Here is an 18739-nt window from a genome sequence, read left to right as displayed (position 1 = left end):
TTTTACTTTGTTTACGTGTCAATCAGTAAGATAAGGAAATTTTATCTCAAATCCATCATCTAAAATAAGGCTTTAGGTAGTAATTACTGCTTGCACAATTCTGCCGAGTACTACGTACTGTACATACAGCGCATTACAAGTGGTATCCACTACGGCATTTCCTCATATTATGAGTCAAGGTGTTTTTCTAAATCCTATCAATTGTGTTACATAATAAGTTTATATAAACTTTTTGTTCACGTTGGGATGTAGAGGTACAGCGTAATACCACGTCGTTTCACAGCGTTCTATATAGCATATAAGAGTCTGTTGTCATCGATTCCTGTTTTTGATTTTTCACTTTCCAGTCTTCATTCGAAGCATATTTTCTGTAGTTTTCCTGCACAGTGGTGTCACAGTTAGCTTTCTCATTCTTTTACCATTTGTTGTAATTATTACTTCCTCTCTTTTGCTTTACGCACAAATGTCTTATTGCATGTCGCTTTGTTATATATTTAGTCTTTTATGGAGTTGTGGAAGTGGCCATCGGTGTGTTATGTAAAATTGTCAGGTTCGAATACTTTAGTGGATTCCCTCTTTTTTATTACGGGTCGCTGTACAATTGCAATCTACCGGCTGTTTAGATTGGATATAGATGTTTTGGCGCTGATTGGTGATGATTTTAAAAAGTGTTTTTGTAGCTTTACAACTTGCCTTTAACGAGTCTGATAAACCCAGGCTGGAATTTAAACTTAATACCTATAGTGCTTGCAGTTTGTATATGAATTTATAATAGACGAAAATTAGCTTTCAGTAAAAACTGGCAAAGTCTGATAAAGAAATGAAACAAACAATAAAGCGCGTCAGTAAATGTTGCTGTGGCAGATGTTTTATTTTTTCTACAGTAAAAACATTCTCACCAAAAACAAGGAGATTATCTCGAGGAGAGTATGGTCTGCATAGAGTCAACAGATGTATGGGAGAAAAAGAGTGTGACGTTGTAATTAAACAATCGTATCGTTTATTTTTCGGTATCGTTTGTGTGGATCGAATATAAAATGGTGCTAACCTTGCTACGGCGTAAAACAACGAAAACATGCTCACAAACAATCAATGATTGGGAAAATAACGACAAAGCCTCGATAAAACGTTCAATATATTAACTACACTACAGTATGTAGAAACATGGACTGTCGCATCCAAAGTTGAAAATATTTTTAGCGTAACAAACACAATCTAGATTACTACAACAAACACTAATATATCATGACTGCTCCAATTCTCTTGCGTGAAATGAGTGTTTTGAGCGTAAAAATACAAAAAAAGCTCTAAGAAAAAAAATAATTGAATTATAACACCTATCACAATCACGAAAGTAAGGATTCTTGTTTACATTAAATATCATACCCACGCAATTGATGACCGATTTTTATAAGAAACGTGTTATAAGGAACTGTAAAAGACTCTTTGGAAAACTAAAAACTCTAATTTCGGGTAGCCTAAAATCAAAAAACGCTTTTGGTTCAAAACTTGTTTTTTTATATTATACTATGTTATCAAAAATTGGTCTAGTACTCTAGGTTATATGCTGTGTTTACAGTATAGTGGATGGAACGAATAAACCACACACACACACTAAGCTATAGGCTCAACAACAGTTAAAGGAAAAGTATGATGGGGATAGAAACAGACGCAAAACAATAATAAATATACTTATAAAGAGCTTACACTGTAAACCGATACTTTACAAATTCAGTGGCATAGGAGTATCCGCCATTGGTTATCGGCATTTTTGGTTTCCGACTGGCTCTTATTAGCTATAATTCCAAGGCTGTGGTTATCAATGTGAGCGAACCACGACTCTCATGACAGAAAAAATCTACGACCAAGTGGAGTCCGTAGGAGACACGCTTTTATGCAAACGTCGCATAATTTTCAAGGAACAGAAAACAACTGGAGCGAGTTAATGTCATGATACGTTTTTACACACGCGTTTAGACACTGGATTTTAATACTGAATGGTAGAGCCCTGCGCGGGGTGTATTTAACATAAGTTGACGTAATCATCTTATAGATAAAATCTACAATGATTCATGCGGACACCAGCACCCGCCCTGCGACAACAATTGATATTTTGCGGGTACACGATCTGCATTATAAAAACTTTTTTTCGCGACCGACCCGTTAGCACAGCGAAGTTCGTGCGGGTACCCACAACCGCTCCGCGTGGGACGGGCATACCCGCGCAGGACTCTACCGTACAGTAAAATCTATTAAATTCTATTATTATTATTATTATCATTATCAAGTTATATATCGGTTTGACTGCGTGCAAGGTAAATCCAGAGTTAATTTGGTTAAATGGGGTTAAAGGCAACTTGACCAACTTCAGAGTACCCTTCTTATTGGACAGCTTATCATCTATTTACGTTATTGTATCACCTTCATACATAACACCACAAAGTAGGAGGGCCGCCCTGGGCGTCTGCTAAATTCCAAATTTGATTGCGCCAGCAAGTGACGAGAAATTTTGTAACGAAATTAGAGTATTTTTGTCACCGGTAATTGGCTAACTAATCCCGCAACCTTTAAGTTTGTTGTGTCAAGCAGATTACAAACGTTTGGCTAATAGCATTATTTACAACAACCTCAGAAATGATACTGCGTTTTCTCAAAGCTCAACCAAGCGCTTGCAAACGTCCAGTTTTAGCTATATTGTAACGCTAACTCCTAAAAAGATTGACCTTCAACACCTCAGCAAAGCAAAAATGAGTTCTACTTAGTGACCGTAAGACGTAAAGAAAACAAAGAAAACGACGCATCTTTCGAACAGTCCAAACCTTTTCGACTGCTATTTTCTGGTTATCTCTTTTGCTCTCTCCGGAAACCAGCACAGAATAAAGACTGTTCTCGATATATATACTTGTTTGTTCTGCTATTGAACCACGGCATGATTTGACCACCCGCCTTGCTTTAACTGGAAATCGAATCAAATTATCAGAGTTGTTAAGTTAAATAGCCTATCTAATAAATCAACTTAAAGCTTATCACGGATATATCAAATCTATAATAGGGATTCTTTACAGGGCCATTCATATATAAATACGTACTGTAGGCTTGCTGCAGTAGGCTACTTTTGCTCATATCAAATTATCACCCATTACAATTCTTGTCAATCAATTGTTCAAGTTAAATATGTTGTGAATGTATACCAGCAGCTAGCAAGCAAACAATAGCAGGCATAGCTTCAAAACAACTTTGTACGAAGTTTGTAATTGCATTGTTTTAGCAAGCTTCTGCTGGTGCTTTAAAACCATTTGAAATCTACTCTTTACTGTATATTTTAAATGATTTTGGTTGATTTTGTACAAAGAAAGATTCACTCATGGGAAAATATATATTTAAAAATTATGACGACAGTGTGATTAAACAAAAGAGTATTTTGAGATTTTGAGAATGCTTTTCGCAAAACACATATAAACATATACAATGCATTGCGTATAAGGAAAAAACGCGCAATCAAAAAAATATCAAAATTACAAAGACAGTGCTACTGGAAAATTACTTGTTAAATTACGGAAAAGTGATGGCCAAGATAAACGACTTACAGCATATTGATTAAAAACTACAGTTTCATGACAACGTATACATGTGTTCCTATTAGCATATTATACGGTCGGTCGGTCATCTTTGTAGTCAAAATAAACATCCATTAGCATTAAACAAGCTTCAAACATATACAATCGAGTGTGCAAACGGTGTTTCACTAGCCGGGGGTGGAGAAACTGTAACAGAAGTAAAAACCTATCATAATACCTACTTAATTCTTCATTTACAGACAAAAATTATAATATCAACCTACTTTCTAATCTCCATTGCTTATCTACAGCGGCTTGGCAACCACACGGAAAGGATATGGTATGAAAGCCATTCCGTTGATACCATCATCAAGTTTAGGCAGCTCTTCATCATTTGGATCAGGTAAAAACTCAAATTTTTGAACCATTGAAACCAGAAAGATGTAAACCTCCATTAGAGCGAGCTGTTTGCCTAAGCAGGCCCTGGGACCAATTGAAAACGGAATCACGCGATTCGACTGAATAAATTCTCCTTTCCTGTCGATAAATCTCTCCGGTTTGAATTTGTCCGGTTCGTCCCAGTAGTTAGGATCGTTGTGGGCTGCCCAAAGATTTGGTGCAATCTATACCGTTAACACAGAAACATAGGCCTGAATATAATCGCAGTTACTTTTAACAACACCTCTTGCTTATAAAGAAGTCTTTATTTACCGTTGTATTCTTTGGTATGAAATATCCGTATAGTTCTGCATCTTCGTTCGTTTTATGTAGAAGGTCGAGAGGGAAAAGAGTTCGGAATCTCATTATTTCTTGTATGAACGCGTTTGTGTACGGCAGCCTATGCTTGAAGGATATGCCTACTTGGGCGTTGGGACCTAAAAATAAAGAGGTGGCGGAGCATTTTCTGAGACTGATATTTTGGATTGCATAGTGGAAACCACAGTAGTATAGATTTATAGATATTTGTAAAATATACAATACACTGCTACAATGGTGTGATAAATTTCAAGATGCATTTTCACGAGCTCTTATTAAATCCACAGTATCAGCTAATCTTACAGCATATTGCTCGAGGATTTGTTTATGCTTAAAAATAAATAAAGCAACGCCTTGAAGAATAAATCAGTAACAAAACCTAAAGTATCTGTTACTATAATCTGTGTGGTATTTTGTGAAATTAAACTATTACAAGTGAGCAGTACGTCATAGTAAATTAGATTTTACCAACGACGCTCAAAATTTCCCCTCTCAGTTTCTTCGTTATCTCAGGATAATGCAAAAGGCAGATGAGCGACCAGGACAAAGTGCTTGATGCGGTCTCAGTGCCGGCGACTAAAAGTGCTCGAATATAGAAAATCAGTTGATGATTCTGAAAAGCGCCAATTGGAATCCTTTGGAAAACTTTTTATTTGCCCAACAAAAAGCCATACAGTAATGGTACGTTTAATAAGAGATACATCTTAAAAATGTTATACCCAAATTGGCTCCCAAAATGTAACAAATTAGCCCATATTTAAGTTGACGTATGTTATACTGTAAAAATATTATTTTACCGTAAAACCATTGTTGTTTTCCTTCTTTGATTCATTCAAAAAAGCATCAACAAAATCTCTCAGATCATCTTCGTTGAAAGTTTTGTTGTGTTCCTCGATCTTTTTTCGTATGAACTCTGTGTACAATTTACTGAAAGCGACAAACAAACAAACAAACAGAACAAGAAATTTATAAATATATTTTGGTTATATTTTTCAGAAAGCCCAAAATTATCTCTGAGCTAATAATAAAAATACTATGATGTATACTTACCCAAGGCAACAGATATTTTTTTCTTAAATCTGGAATGTACAAAACCAATCGGCGGCAGATTCCTTAAACCTGGTGCAAACATGCAAATGCGCATGGCAGCTGCGTTTGTCGGATCGTCAAGCCTAAAGTTTAAAGTGTGGATGCAAAAATGATTTTAAGCGTTGTACGTTTTACAAATGTTAATGATTTATATTTATTTTGTGTAATTTTCTCAAAACATTTCAAATAAACTTTAACGTTCAATTTTAAAACACTTTACACTTTACAGTTTCAATAAACGAGACATGATATCTTCCATGTACTCATCGTCATAATCAAATCTCTCGCCGAAAACCACGCTACAGATGTTGTTTGAAATTGCCTTGTGTATATACTTCTGCAAACCAAATGTACCATCAGGTTATCCGGCACAAAAATCGATTGGACCACTGACAATACTTCTAAACGAAACACATGTTGTCCCAAAGAAAACGCCCAATACACAAAGTAGCAGGTATTAAACATGTCGGAAAGTTAGTCTATGTATGGTCACGGTACCGAGATGTTGAACGCTTTTCCATCCATCGATCTTATCGCCTCATTGAGAAACGTATCTTCTTCTTGTACACGGTCTTCCATGCTTCTATTTCCGACGCCAAAGCTGCAAAGAATAAGAGGTTTCGAAATTCGCTATTAACAAAATTGTTTGACTTCTAGATGGTAGCGTTTAATAGAAATAAATAGAAAAATATACACGTTTATTCAATGAAATATTGCCAGCTTTTTATGTTTGTTTGAGCAAGAAAAACACAGATGAAAAGATGTTTTCAAATGTCAGAAAAATACTTCGTATTCTAAAGATTTTCCTGCATGAACAAAACGCCACCAACACATACCCGCGAAGGGCCGTTAGTCCAAACTTCTTCTGGGCCTTGTAGAAATCCCCATAATCAAGTCCAACATACCCTGAGCCTTTTGCTATGTCAGTTATAAATGGTAGGGCGAACTTTGGCCGGCCAGAAAACTTGGTCTGTTGCTTTACTAGCGCCTACTAGAACAAGATTATTCTGCAATATCAGAGGTGTATGCCACGCCGCCCGCGGATTAAAATGCGGTTCGCGCAACCATTTCATGTCGCGAGCACATACACTTCAATTCTGCTTTATTTCGTAAAACGCGCTAAGCTAATACCAGACACGGAATCAAAATAATCTATGATTTTTCAGCAGATTTGTACATTATGTGGATTACGCTCTACAACAGTAACATCAAAACGACTTTGGTTATAACATCACTATCAAAATTATTAATACATGTCACAAGATAATTTCAAGACGCAAGATGCCAAACTTATTGCGCAGCCCTGTTCTACAATACCACATCAGTCATATGTGCAAATAAAATTATGTGCGAATTTGGTTAACCTCGTGGATGGAGTCAAAATCATTCAGAAATATCACGTCATTCCTTCCGAAACGCAGCGAAATCACCGGGCCATAGGTTTTGCTCCATTGCGCTATTTTTCTTTCACCGTACTTTCCTAAAAATGGCAGAACTCCAAAAATGGGAATTCCCCTGGGTCCAGGAGGGAGTTTGGCCGGTCGTCGGTACCAGTATAACAGAAGAACTCCTATCAAACTCGTCAAAGTATATAGGTTCAGGTAGTTGGTCCAGTCCAATAAAATCATTTTTGCATCAACTACAACACTCACTGCAACTTTAAAATAACTTTGAAAACATCGTTTATTTCATGTTGTGGACTGTATTCAATGCTCTACACGGCTAACGGACGGGAAAAAATGGCAAACCCGAAAAAGCTTAACACGTGCTCAAAAGTAATAACCTAAACCAAACATAAATACTGCTTATAATCTAATTCTGACTTCACTTAGACCCTAATTACCAGTTCACCTAGTCCTAATATCACCGCCTAGCAATAGGCCTAAGCAACTTGACCAACTTATCGTGAAACAGTCACTTCGTAAAACAAACTGATCTATATGTTATTAACTTATTTCTAGATCTTGATGTAATACTGAGACGTATTCAATGAATTCTATTCTTAATTTTTCTATCGATTAACCTGAAATGATGCTTATTTATCTTTACAGTCAATATGTGGAAAACAGTTGATACCAGCAAGATAGCGGATAACTTTTGCGGTTATTAACCTAATCTAAGAGGTCAAGCTACATCACGTCCATAATTTTAGCGGCGCTTTTAAGATTGCTAAATGTGACCTTTCCCGTTTGAACCATGTTAAATACACGTATCCTTTTGTTTGCTCTATAGAAATGAAATAACAAACTGTATGGTAGGTAGGTCATTATTTTGAGTTATTAGGTCCTTTGCCAAACTGTCAATTAATTATTAACTCATTCCTGTGGTCTGTGGACTATGCTACATTTACAAAGTCTGCGTAGACAAGACGTCTGTACTTATTCGTAAACTCAAAGCGTGATATACATAACATTACGCACTATATTCGCCTAACTAAACCTATGTCCTATACACTTTGCGCAATGTACAGCGATCCGTGCAGGCACGCTCAGACAAACTTTTCGCCGAGTTCAAAGTTCAAACACTTATGCAGAACTAGTTTTACTGCTTTGAGTGAGTGTCTCTTATTCACTGACCACAACACCACAAACTTTATGATAAGTTTGATAACAGTACAGTAGATATAGGCGATGGTCACAGCAGTACTGAGCTTTTTCTTGTCATGCCGTTACAGTATTTCCAGTAAAACATAAAATGCCGCTAGTTTTTTGAAATTTTTTCATCCATTTTCAAGGCCAACTCACAACTAACTTGTACGTAACTAATTGAAAACGAACTTGCGCAAGTGGTACGGCCAGTGGTAGAAAGGAGATCCATCCAAACAAGGATGCTAATTATTCAGCAGAACACACTTCAAACTCGACTGAAACAGAACAAAAATCTTCGAAACTCACAGTTATCTTTTTTCGTTTACTGGGCTGGTATGTAGCCTGCATACGAAGGCTACATTGAACTATACTGACGTCACATACTACTGCACTGTATATATACAACCGTTCAAAATGTTAGGCAAAACTTAGCTGGTCTTCATTCGTGTGACAGTTACGTTGTATTTTGCAAACTGCTAGCGATAACACAGTCACTTTGTATTTGCTTTTCTCTGACAACTTTTTCCCACTCTTCTTTGCCAAATATTTTCTGGACAAAACTTTATTTCTGCTGGATCAACAGTCTGTTACAGTATAATACGAGCGCTCAAAGGTGGGAATTTGTTTTATACATTAATGATTATGACAATTAACGTCCCAGTGATTATACATAAGTTATATGACGAGCGTCCCCAGATCTAAGTTGACATTTGATCGGTGCTCAACTGATCATGCAGTAACGTCGTGATTTTCAGCCATTCTTTAACATTCACTTTCTTCCTTGGTACTTCAAAAGAACACAAACTTGCTATAATTTGCAAGTCATGGTATATCTTTAATATACAAATGCAATGTTTTCTTCACAGAATCACAGTGTACTTATATTCTGTCATGTCTAAGTATTAAACATTACCGGTTTGCATAGCGCAATAGGCCTATTAACGTTGCCATGTCGAACTTCCAACAGAATAGACACACTGGCTAACAACTGGAAGATTGATATGCGCTAACCTGGCAATGTTTAAATCGCGAGTTGCGCGGTTCCTTTATCTTTGAAAAAATCATTGTTGTCGAATGCAATACCAGACAGGCAGGGCAACCAAAGTCGATCACAACAGAATAAATCGAGTTGCAATCAGGAATCGCACCAAATAAGGTCAAAGTCGTTAAAACGTAAATTAAATCGATAAAAAATTGATGTATACTGCCATTGAATCTTAAACACTGAGGCCCATAGATATAAACTTTCTGTCTCTCTTCTTTTTGCCGTATTCCTTTTCTTGAACTACAGTAAATCTTATACACACGTTTCAAACGTACGTTTGTTCGTTCGTTCGTTCGTTAAAAACAATCCTGTATATAAGTTATATTCTTTCTTGTGTTGTTAACGATGGCGTCCATTTATCTGAAAGTGTTAACACAACGGAACTCTGCAGTTGGTTTAAAACCGTAGCTTTGAGCCTTTGACGTAATGCGTAAGTATGCTGAAACACATTTTACCATTCTGTATATCGGTTATATATTTCATATGGAAATTTGCACAGCTTCTGTCTCCTACAGCACATTTTTATAATAGCTGGTCAGCCATAAAAAATATGCACAAAAGACAGAAAATCACAGAATAATAATATGAAAGACAGGTTTTGTTCTCGCTGCTTCGTTTAAAGAGAACGAAAACATGGCATAATATGTGTAAGGGCCTATCGGTTACAAGGGTTACATACAACGGGGATATAATGTGTTAGGAAAATATTGTAGGCAGTATCAAGTATGTACAACACATGCAAATATAACAAACTAAGTTATAGGGTACGGTTAATTAACGACGAGAATTATATGCTATACATGCGATTAATGCTTGAATAGATGTAAATCAATTTTACAAGAAAGTGCATGAATGTGCTCCAAAACGTACGAGTATCGGCTGTACCAACCACCATGTACACAACCAAATCGCTTTAAAATATATGTTCCATATACTAACTATAAGTGCATAGCGAGATTTTTTCGATATAATGGTTGATTGCTTTATAAACTGTGAAGCAAGCATAAGTATAGGGCGGTGTTATGCTGTATAAGTATATGTACATTTGTTATACACGTCGGCAAACGAACATCCTTCAAATGGCATTTAGACAACCCCGAAATACTTGGAAACAATATAATAAACGTATACATAAATCTTCTACTTTATATTTAAACGTTTCAATAAAACGTTACTGTCTATTTCAATTGTACAAACCTTTTTTAAATTGTAAAGATTTTAAGCACTTTGCAAGTTGTCAAACAAACGATGACCAACTTTTGCATGGTGCGTTTTTTAACTTTCAACAGAAACCGTCAAGTGGGAAAAAAGGAACTTACATGCTTTTGCACGTAAACGTATACAAGTTTCCCATTTATAAAATATGCACGCAATAGAGTAGCAATTCAGTACATTACAGGTTCTCTATTATAAATCAAGCAGGCAATTCGTCGAACAACAAAACTATGGGCCAAAACACCCTTTATTTTAGCATATTAAAGGTTGAAAACAATACAAAAAGAAGTTTGTTAAAACCTGTCCTAAATGCCTTTACCAATTGCAATTCAGAATAAAACATCAATTACGTTACTACCAACTAAAGTTATGTTAGTGGTTATTAAAGCTCAAGGGAAAAAAACAACAACATGGAAATTTAATATTGATTAAATATATGCTTTTAACAAAACTCCCATGATGATGACTACAAATTCTCCTTTTTGATCTCTTCACAGAGCAGAGGTTTCCCTGCGGTTATACGCCTCGTTCTCGTACACGCCTTCCCCCTCTTGGGCGGCAACATCGCCTGCATTCTCGTATGTTGGTTGATTATTATCAGAACCGAACCCGTTTCCAGCGTGAACCTCGGCGACCCCGTCAAAGCCCTCGTTGCGGTGACCCCCGTCCACTGCTTGAACTCTGCTGCTGTCCGGTCTAGGCTTGCGCCTTTCGGTCCTGCGAAGTGCACGTCCAATTACAGTACTCCGGTGTGCCTGAAAATAACAGAAACAAAAGAATTAGCGCTAGTTTTAAACCCGATAAATAATTCGTCTTTCGCGTAAAGGTGCATTATTAATGCACTCTGAATGAAATGTTCAAGAAATTATTTTTTCCTGTTTGTGTCACAAGTGTTCAGTTCGTTGGGTATGAATTAAGTGGTAGTCAATGACCGCAATTCTTTCTAAACACTTGATGCACAAGTAAAACAAAACACCTGATACGCACCAAAAAGAAATATCGTACATTCCCTTAGGAATGTCGATGAGACAAGATTTAGAATACATCAACACCCTTTAAAAAAAGCCTACATCAAGTAGCACCCAACATGCAAAACGAACAACTAAATAGAAAAATATTATTGAGTACATAATGATATACAAAAGATCAAACGGGTAGAAAGTATTATAAAGAAGCAGAAAACAATTCGTGCAAAACTAAAATAGACATCCGTATTAGCGTTGTTTTATTTGCACCCAAGCTATAACTGAGACCATCCTCCAACCTCTTTCATTCAGTCGAATAAGGATACCACAGGAGTCCGAGGAGGATGTTTTCAGATGGTAATTCCACTTATTGGAGGTATCAGAAAAGTGCAGGTATAACAGTACAGAAGAGCAAAAAATTCGAGAGATGGAATGTTGGTCGGCATCATGGTATTGCGGACAATTAAGAAGAGTATCAGTGTTGAAAGACAAAACGAATTTATCGGCGAAGCTTGAAAAAGTCTAACCTCGTAGAAACAAGAGATACAATCTCTGTGACAAGAATCCGTATAGTAACAGGAAAAAAGATTTCTTCTGAGTATAAATATGGATAAATTGAGACTACATTGTCTTTCAGTTTTAATTCAAGAACAGTTTATAGTTTAGTATCTTGCACCGGGCTGCTCACGGCGGCTTGCAAGGGCTGTTTGGTAACAGCTGGAATCTCAACTTTCTGCTCTTTTCCTTTTTCGCTTTCTTCTGATTTAACACCAATGTCTTCATTTTTAAGGGATTCTTCTCCGTGTTGACTTGAGACGTCACTTATCTTATCTTCCTTAAGAGATTCAGTGTCATGGGAAGGTTTCCTTGATGAGGTTGGAGAAGATGATGATGTAGAGGAGTTGCTCGACTCTTCGTGTAGAGTTTCCAACTCTACAACAGTAGATTTAGGTTCCTCCTTTTTAGGAGGAGCTTTGGAGCTTGAACCTTCTTCGGATACTGTTGCAATTGATGATTCCTTCTCCACTGCAAACTTGCTGTAGTTGTCATAAATTTTAGCGTACTTTTCCCGGTTTAAATCCTGAACCAAAAGATCACGAGACTTGCGACGCCTTGTCCAGTTCTTTGCACGGATATCAGCAAGACCCTGGCTAGCCTGGATTATGGCAAATGATATGAAGATGTTTAGATAAAGTTACCAACAAAACAATGTAGTAATATGTGGGATGATGGAAAACAAAAATTTCCCAGCACACGCTACATAAATATATGTAGGACTTTGCCATATTCTAGACAAAGTTTAAACTTCAGATGATGATGATATATGCTGAGATTGCTTGTGTTGTTAAGATGAAAATTGATTTAAATATAGATAAATGATGAGATTGCGGAGTTAACCGCAAACGGTTAGACCGATTAACTGGACGACAAACCAACAAAGCCATTGGTGTGAACATGCGAATACTGAAAACTTTGCAAATCTTAAACAAAATTCCTTTTTTCTCTGAACTATTTGTCTCTCAAGATAATTATAGTATCCTTATTTAAAATTGCATAAAATCGTTTATATCAAGTTAAACGTATGAAGTTATCTAAAAAAATTACAGAAACTGCTCAGATAAGCAACAAGCTATTTCTGTCTGTATATCAGCTGAACAAAGTTGTGCTTACTCGTTTCTGAACGCCCCCGCGGTGATGACTGCTCGGCCGCTTTTCAACATCCTGTTCATCTGTAGAAAATTTGTTTGTAAACGATTGCCAATTAATTAATGGTAGATTATTAATTAATTACATTACAATTAATTACAATTAATCGGAAATAATTCTCTAAAGCTTTAAATTTTTGGCTAAAACCAAATTCTTTAAGGAGTAATATGTTGGCTGTGATGACAACGACTTCTACACCAGAAGTGATTCAACTTCTTCTTTTACCAAATAAATCATCCAATGCTAATTTATATTTATTGTAATTACTAGTTGAAATTATCTGTAAACATTTAAAGAATCTCACCATCTTCTTCATCGTCCTTGTGGTAGTATTGGTCATAATCCTTGAGCACGTCGTTGTCGAAGAAATCAGCAATGAACTGTGGCCACCAGAGGTCAGCGCAGACAATCATGATGCCCCATAGGCATGATATTATACCTGGAACACAAATCTTGATTACGAGTTGTTCTGTTGCCCAACTTAAGTGCTTGTAGCTGCTTGTAGAAGGTTATTAAATGGCCACCTTGATGTTACTAAGATTGTGGTTGCTACATTTTACAGTCGTTTGCTTGCGTTACGGAGCAACTTGCTCCCACAAGGTGGTAACGTAAAGATTACATGACAGGTTATTGGTTCTCAGCAATAACAAACCAACCCAACAAATACTGCGCCGGTGGAATTGTTGTTAAACTCAATACAGCGATAACCACATTATACCGACCTCCTGCTAAAACCAGGTAGAAGCTGGGTCCGTAGTGTGGTTCGATGTGACCATCCTCAAACGGAATGACCAGCGGTTGGCTGCCCCATTTAATGCTTGCCCAGATGATATTGCCCACAAGCATAAGGCCCCCGGTGATCAGGAACATCCAGCCGGCGTAAAAGAGTACAACAGCTGACAGTATATTGGCGATGAGCCACGTCGGGACGGCGGTCCTATTTGAGAGTGGTACGTCATGGTTACGTAAGGCAGAGCAAAAGCTGATTATGCGCGGAAATCAGCCAACTTTAATAACTTGCTACTGTTGTTATAATGCAAAATTGTCGTAACTCTAATTCTTCGCCGATATATACACGATAACCCGATCTTGCAAAATAATACAACTCTTTACAAAAGATACAATTGATTCAAGTCCGTTCTACTTCAAAGTTGCATTACACCATACCGCATCACTTACCACAAGACCATATTGGTAAACCAGCCAGCCGTTCGGTACGATCTGCCCCATCTTATCAGTTCACCATCAAGAGTAAAATACTCAGCAACCCATAAGATTGGCAAAGGAGCGCCTCGAAACTGTGCTGCTCTGTATTCACGGTTGATTATGCCAGCTGGAAGAGAAAACACGGAGTGTAGTAACACAGAATTATATTTCAATCGCGCTGGTAATTGATTTCGGACTTGTTGGTGTTGCCTGCAGTTCTGCACAAGGTTTTTTTTAACTATATTTAACTTTAAAATTTCGAAATTTAGTAATATCCTACGTATTACGCTAAACAGAAATTAAATAAGTTAAATCGACTTAAATGTACAGTGCAGTGCAAACAATTTAGAGAACCGTTTTTTTATAATTCACAAATGTATTATTAAACAAAGTAATAGGTTTCTGAGAAAACGTTTTCACTTATACACGTGATTTTCTATAAAGCTTTTATGACGTAATAGAGTGCGTGACTACAAGCAAGCTTGCATTTAAAGGCGACGGAAGCATGATTATTGCTCAACGAAAATACTTTGTATTGAATATTCCCTACATCGTGCTTGCTTTAAGGAAATGCTAACCATTGGCCAGACTGGCAGTTTTTAAAATAAACCACTACGGGTAAAAGAAAATTTTCCTCAACAAGCACAAGCAAGGTATCGTTAACTGCATTCGCAATAAACAGCTGTATAGCTAATTCGTCACTACGTCTTGAATTGACACCGACATACGCGCATATTACAATGGGCAATATTTAATTGTATTGCCTTGAAGCATCAAGTATATAAGTTAAAAACAGCTGTAGGAGCCGACCGAACAACCACACCAAAATGTTACCATAAGGTCCAAATCCTATTCTTCCCTGACGCCAAGCCCAGTGAAAACGTTCGTTGTAGTTGATTGTCTCATAAAAGGTTTGGTTGCCAACATGTCCCACTGTTTGGTTGACCGGCGTTCCTTTATAAAAGAAACCGAAGACATTGAAAAATATAACAAAGTTGAAAGGAAAAGATTTAACTTACGATATCTTAATTTAAAACCACTACAATTCCTGTTATTTACGGCTCGTTGCGCCCTTCTGTTATATGCACTTACCTAACAGAGTTATGTTCACGGAACCGAGACCAATTTTAACTCCGACTTTGGCGTGAATCTCGGTTGGTGTAAATGCCTTGTAATATGTCCGTGTTTCAATTTCATGATATTCCCACTCTTGGCCCAAAACTCCCACTGCAAATGTAAACATGTGTTAAAACAGTAATTCGATTGATTTTTAAGAGCTTCATTTCAAACTACTGAATATTGTCATTGTGTTTGCGACGTGGTTGCCAACTGAAAGAAAAGCACACATTTTATTCGTCCAATATAAATAATTGTTACGTTACGATTAAACTTTTACTGTATTTGCAAAAGTAGGCATTCGTATAAACTATTTTATCCAAACTTTGAAACATTTACTTACAAAATATTGCAGAGCCAATGAAGAGACTGACAACGACCCGACAAACAAAGTAAAACCTCTGAAAAACAAGAAATAAAAAAAAGTTAATTCTCTGTAAACTTACCAAAGTGGGTTGCGTATAACCCCGCGAGGGTCTATTTTTAAAAATGCAAATAATGCCAACTACGTCAGCAATAAGGTATTTGTCACGTGAAGAAAAATTTTTAGTTGCTGCTGCTTCAAAGTTCTATTTAAAGTGCTTTCGGTTTGTTTCGCGGTTCTTGCTACATCCAAAGCTATCATTTGGAGGTGATGTTGGCAGCAATTTTAGGGAAGAGCAGTGAAGCGAGACGAAACCCATTCGGTGAAAAAAAACTTTTAAAATCTTAAAAATATTTTTTTATCTGTGATTTTCCATTAACGCCATAAACCGCAGACACAAAAGCGAGTATTTGGTGTCATTGAAAGAATCAGGAGACTTTATAGCGGACACTTCTTTTCGTGGGCAAGCCGTGTGTTTTATTTTCAAACGTAAGCAGAGTGTAAATTGATAGCACGAAAAAATTTACTCTGTCGGTTTTTCCCTTTTGGATTCAGCCACAGCTGGTGACAATAAGCCTGAATGTCTTCCACGCTTTACGCGATCATCTACGTCACAATACATTTAGCGTTTCTTGAAGCTGTATACCAAACACAATCATAACTAACGGATATTTACTGTAAATCATCATGCCACCAATAACAGCTAAATCATAGTCTTTCCCAGCCGGACACAAAATGTAGAATGGCCCCTCTCAGCTTATTAAGAGTCAACACGGCCTGAGATTAACGGAACAAGGTGCGAGATATATGGAGGCGTGAATTTTGAATCCTTGAAATCGTTATAGTGTGCCCCAATGAGCATCATTATAATGCGTGAAGGGGTGGTCAGTGGCGGTGACAGCAGCAAAACACTTTAGGCGTGGAATAAAATTAAGTCCATAAAAAACACAATTGTATGGAAAAAAACGTACTATGATGAATAGACATAAACTTTTCATGACAATATTTGGTTTTAAACTTCCATAAAAGTTCGCGTGTTGTTCGTTACTGGCTTGTTTTGCAGTAGCTACGAGAATGAATCTGTCTTATTTATTTAATCGCAACTGGTTTCTTGTTTTTTATTTGACTTACGCTGACGTGTATTGCTAAGTACATGTAATGACTCTGAGTTAAGCTTTTTTGATCAGGGTTTCAAGAAACTTCGCGAAGAATCGCGACGACATAGCGTAATTTTACTTTTATTAGACGTCATTAAAGTATTCTAGAAAGAGGAGCACTTACCAACTGGTTTGGAAACACCTAAAGCACACATGTGGTTTGTCCCTGCCTTGTAACAAACCGCGAACCGACGTTGTTTACTTTTATATTATGACGTAGTGTTTCCAAGTAATACGAACATTATCCTATGTATAAGTGCTATAAAAAGATTTCCATTTAAGTTGTTTCTATTGTTATGGATTGTAACTAAAACTATTCTTTTCAAGATTGTGAGGCTCAAAATAACTTTATCTAAACACTAGTCATTCCTAACTGTGACGTTTGTAATTGAAGTTTGAACTCCTTCTGTTGTAGGCCAATTTTGCGACAGTGTTATGCAAATAACAAACCAATTTCTTAGCCGAAAAGTACCTGAGGTTACGTAGAATAAAAACGTCTGCCTCTGAACGACATTGAAAGCACAACGTCGTTTACCATATTTGTTTAAACAAAATTTCTTTGTATTGTTGGTCCTGTTAAAATCTCGTATGGAATGTTTGCCTATATAGCTGTCGCAATGTCGGGCAGTTGGTAAAGGGCTAGGTTAAAATATTTACTTTCAAAAACGACTTATTTTTCCCTTTTGTTACGATAATGGATTTAAAACAAGGACCAATACAAATTGTAGTATTTTGTTTAACTATAAGCGCAATATTGCATGAATTTCTTTCTTCTTTTGCTCTTTGGGTTTCTGTTTATCGACGATGTAATCAGGGCCGTAAGTATATCTTCGAGCTTAGGCAGTGACACGAATTTAATGTCGACCTTTTAGAACAATCGTCAAATTACCTTTGCTAGTTGTAAATCGCCACAGTTAAAAATATTTACAACGCAAGCGCAACCTTTAAATTAACAAAACGAACTAAAACCGTGTTAACTTTGAAACAATTAGTTTAAGACGTTTAATAACACAATAAAGCAACATTTTAAAGTGTCATGTTTCTACAAAAACTATTGTAGTTGCTTTCGAAAGCATTTTACTGGACCTTATTACATTTCTGCCTTTGTTTTGCTTTATACAGCATCGCAACCTTTAACGGAGCAAATCGATCATCCAACAAAAGTTTAAAGACTGTTAAATACTGTTTTTTAGTACAACAAGCGAATATTAAATAAAATGTATTATTGTATCTTAGTTTGTGTTTTAGTTTGTACGTTTTATTAATAAAATTTATGGAAAAAATAAAAAAAATAAAAATTATAAAAAAAACGACAGAAAGAAAAAAACGTCTTAGCAAATCATCTCAAATTTATATCATTTACAAATCTATGGCATTTATGCAAAACGCACAGATACAATCAAATTAAGATAATCGTATAATAAAAACACCGTAATTTGTTTTTTTTATATGCAAAGCAGGTGTACCCTAAAGTTTTGTTAGCACCACCAAATTCGGTACATACTGTATAGTCGTGGATGCAAGTAAGGTAACTTGTGTAACTCAGTCTGGCGTTACTTATCAAGAGCCTACATACCTTCTGCAGGAATCTTTTTACAATGTCGCAATTTAAGATACTTACAAACAATAGATTTTTCTGTAACTTACCGCAATTCCACGGTAGCCTGGGACAATCAGGGCAAAGCAGAAAGCCAAGATTGCAAATGCAAAGACGAAGCCAATTTCCAGAACATCGGCTGTAACCGCAGTGGGCATGGCGGGGTGTTGGGTAGGACCTCCATTCTGCCGAAAAGCGCTGTAAATGCCGCTCATTTTTTAAGCCTTAGTTCGCTATAACAATAAGCTTCAAGGCTTTATTAAAACAAAAATATAATTTCTGTGCCTGCAAAATAATGCTACTACATGGTTAGTTATTGTAGTTCATTGTCCAATGTTCTCTGTTAAAATAAAAAACGGCAAGAAAAAGACGCATTT

General features: G+C 36.6%; 2 protein-coding genes across 3 annotated transcripts; both read right to left on the bottom strand.

The window, feature by feature from the left end:
- Positions 1-3357: 3357 nt before the first annotated feature.
- LOC143471058 (cytochrome P450 2J2-like) lies at positions 3358-7113 on the bottom strand. Its single transcript, XM_076969394.1, has 10 exons — positions 6767-7113; positions 6239-6390; positions 5901-6003; positions 5630-5739; positions 5364-5485; positions 5111-5226; positions 4782-4926; positions 4269-4432; positions 3842-4180; positions 3358-3764 (listed from the first exon to the last, which is right to left on the bottom strand). The coding sequence occupies exons 1-9, from the start codon at positions 7028-7030 to the stop codon at positions 3863-3865; spliced, it is 1494 nt and encodes a 497-aa protein (XP_076825509.1). The 5' UTR covers positions 7031-7113; the 3' UTR covers positions 3358-3764; positions 3842-3862.
- A 2379-nt stretch (positions 7114-9492) lies between these two features.
- On the bottom strand, positions 9493-18668 carry LOC143470535 (dual oxidase maturation factor 1-like). Of its 2 annotated transcripts, XM_076968739.1 has the most exons (10): positions 18413-18668; positions 15588-15645; positions 15221-15355; positions 14963-15082; positions 14102-14255; positions 13645-13859; positions 13227-13361; positions 12887-12945; positions 11515-12371; positions 10866-11005 (listed from the first exon to the last, which is right to left on the bottom strand). In XM_076968739.1, exons 1-9 carry the CDS (start codon positions 18575-18577, stop codon positions 11871-11873), a joined length of 1542 nt encoding a protein of 513 aa, XP_076824854.1. In that variant the 5' UTR covers positions 18578-18668; the 3' UTR covers positions 10866-11005; positions 11515-11870. The 2 variants fall into 2 exon arrangements, with proteins under 2 accessions (XP_076824855.1, XP_076824854.1); XM_076968740.1 differs by lacking the exon at positions 11515-12371 and having other exon boundaries at positions 9493-11005.
- Between the last annotated feature and the right edge of the window lie 71 nt (positions 18669-18739).

This window comes from Clavelina lepadiformis, chromosome 9, assembly GCF_947623445.1.
Source record: "Clavelina lepadiformis chromosome 9, kaClaLepa1.1, whole genome shotgun sequence".
Lineage (NCBI taxonomy): Eukaryota > Metazoa > Chordata > Ascidiacea > Aplousobranchia > Clavelinidae > Clavelina > Clavelina lepadiformis.
Note: the sequence above shows the minus strand (reverse complement) of the source record. Positions and strands in the feature narration are given on the sequence as shown.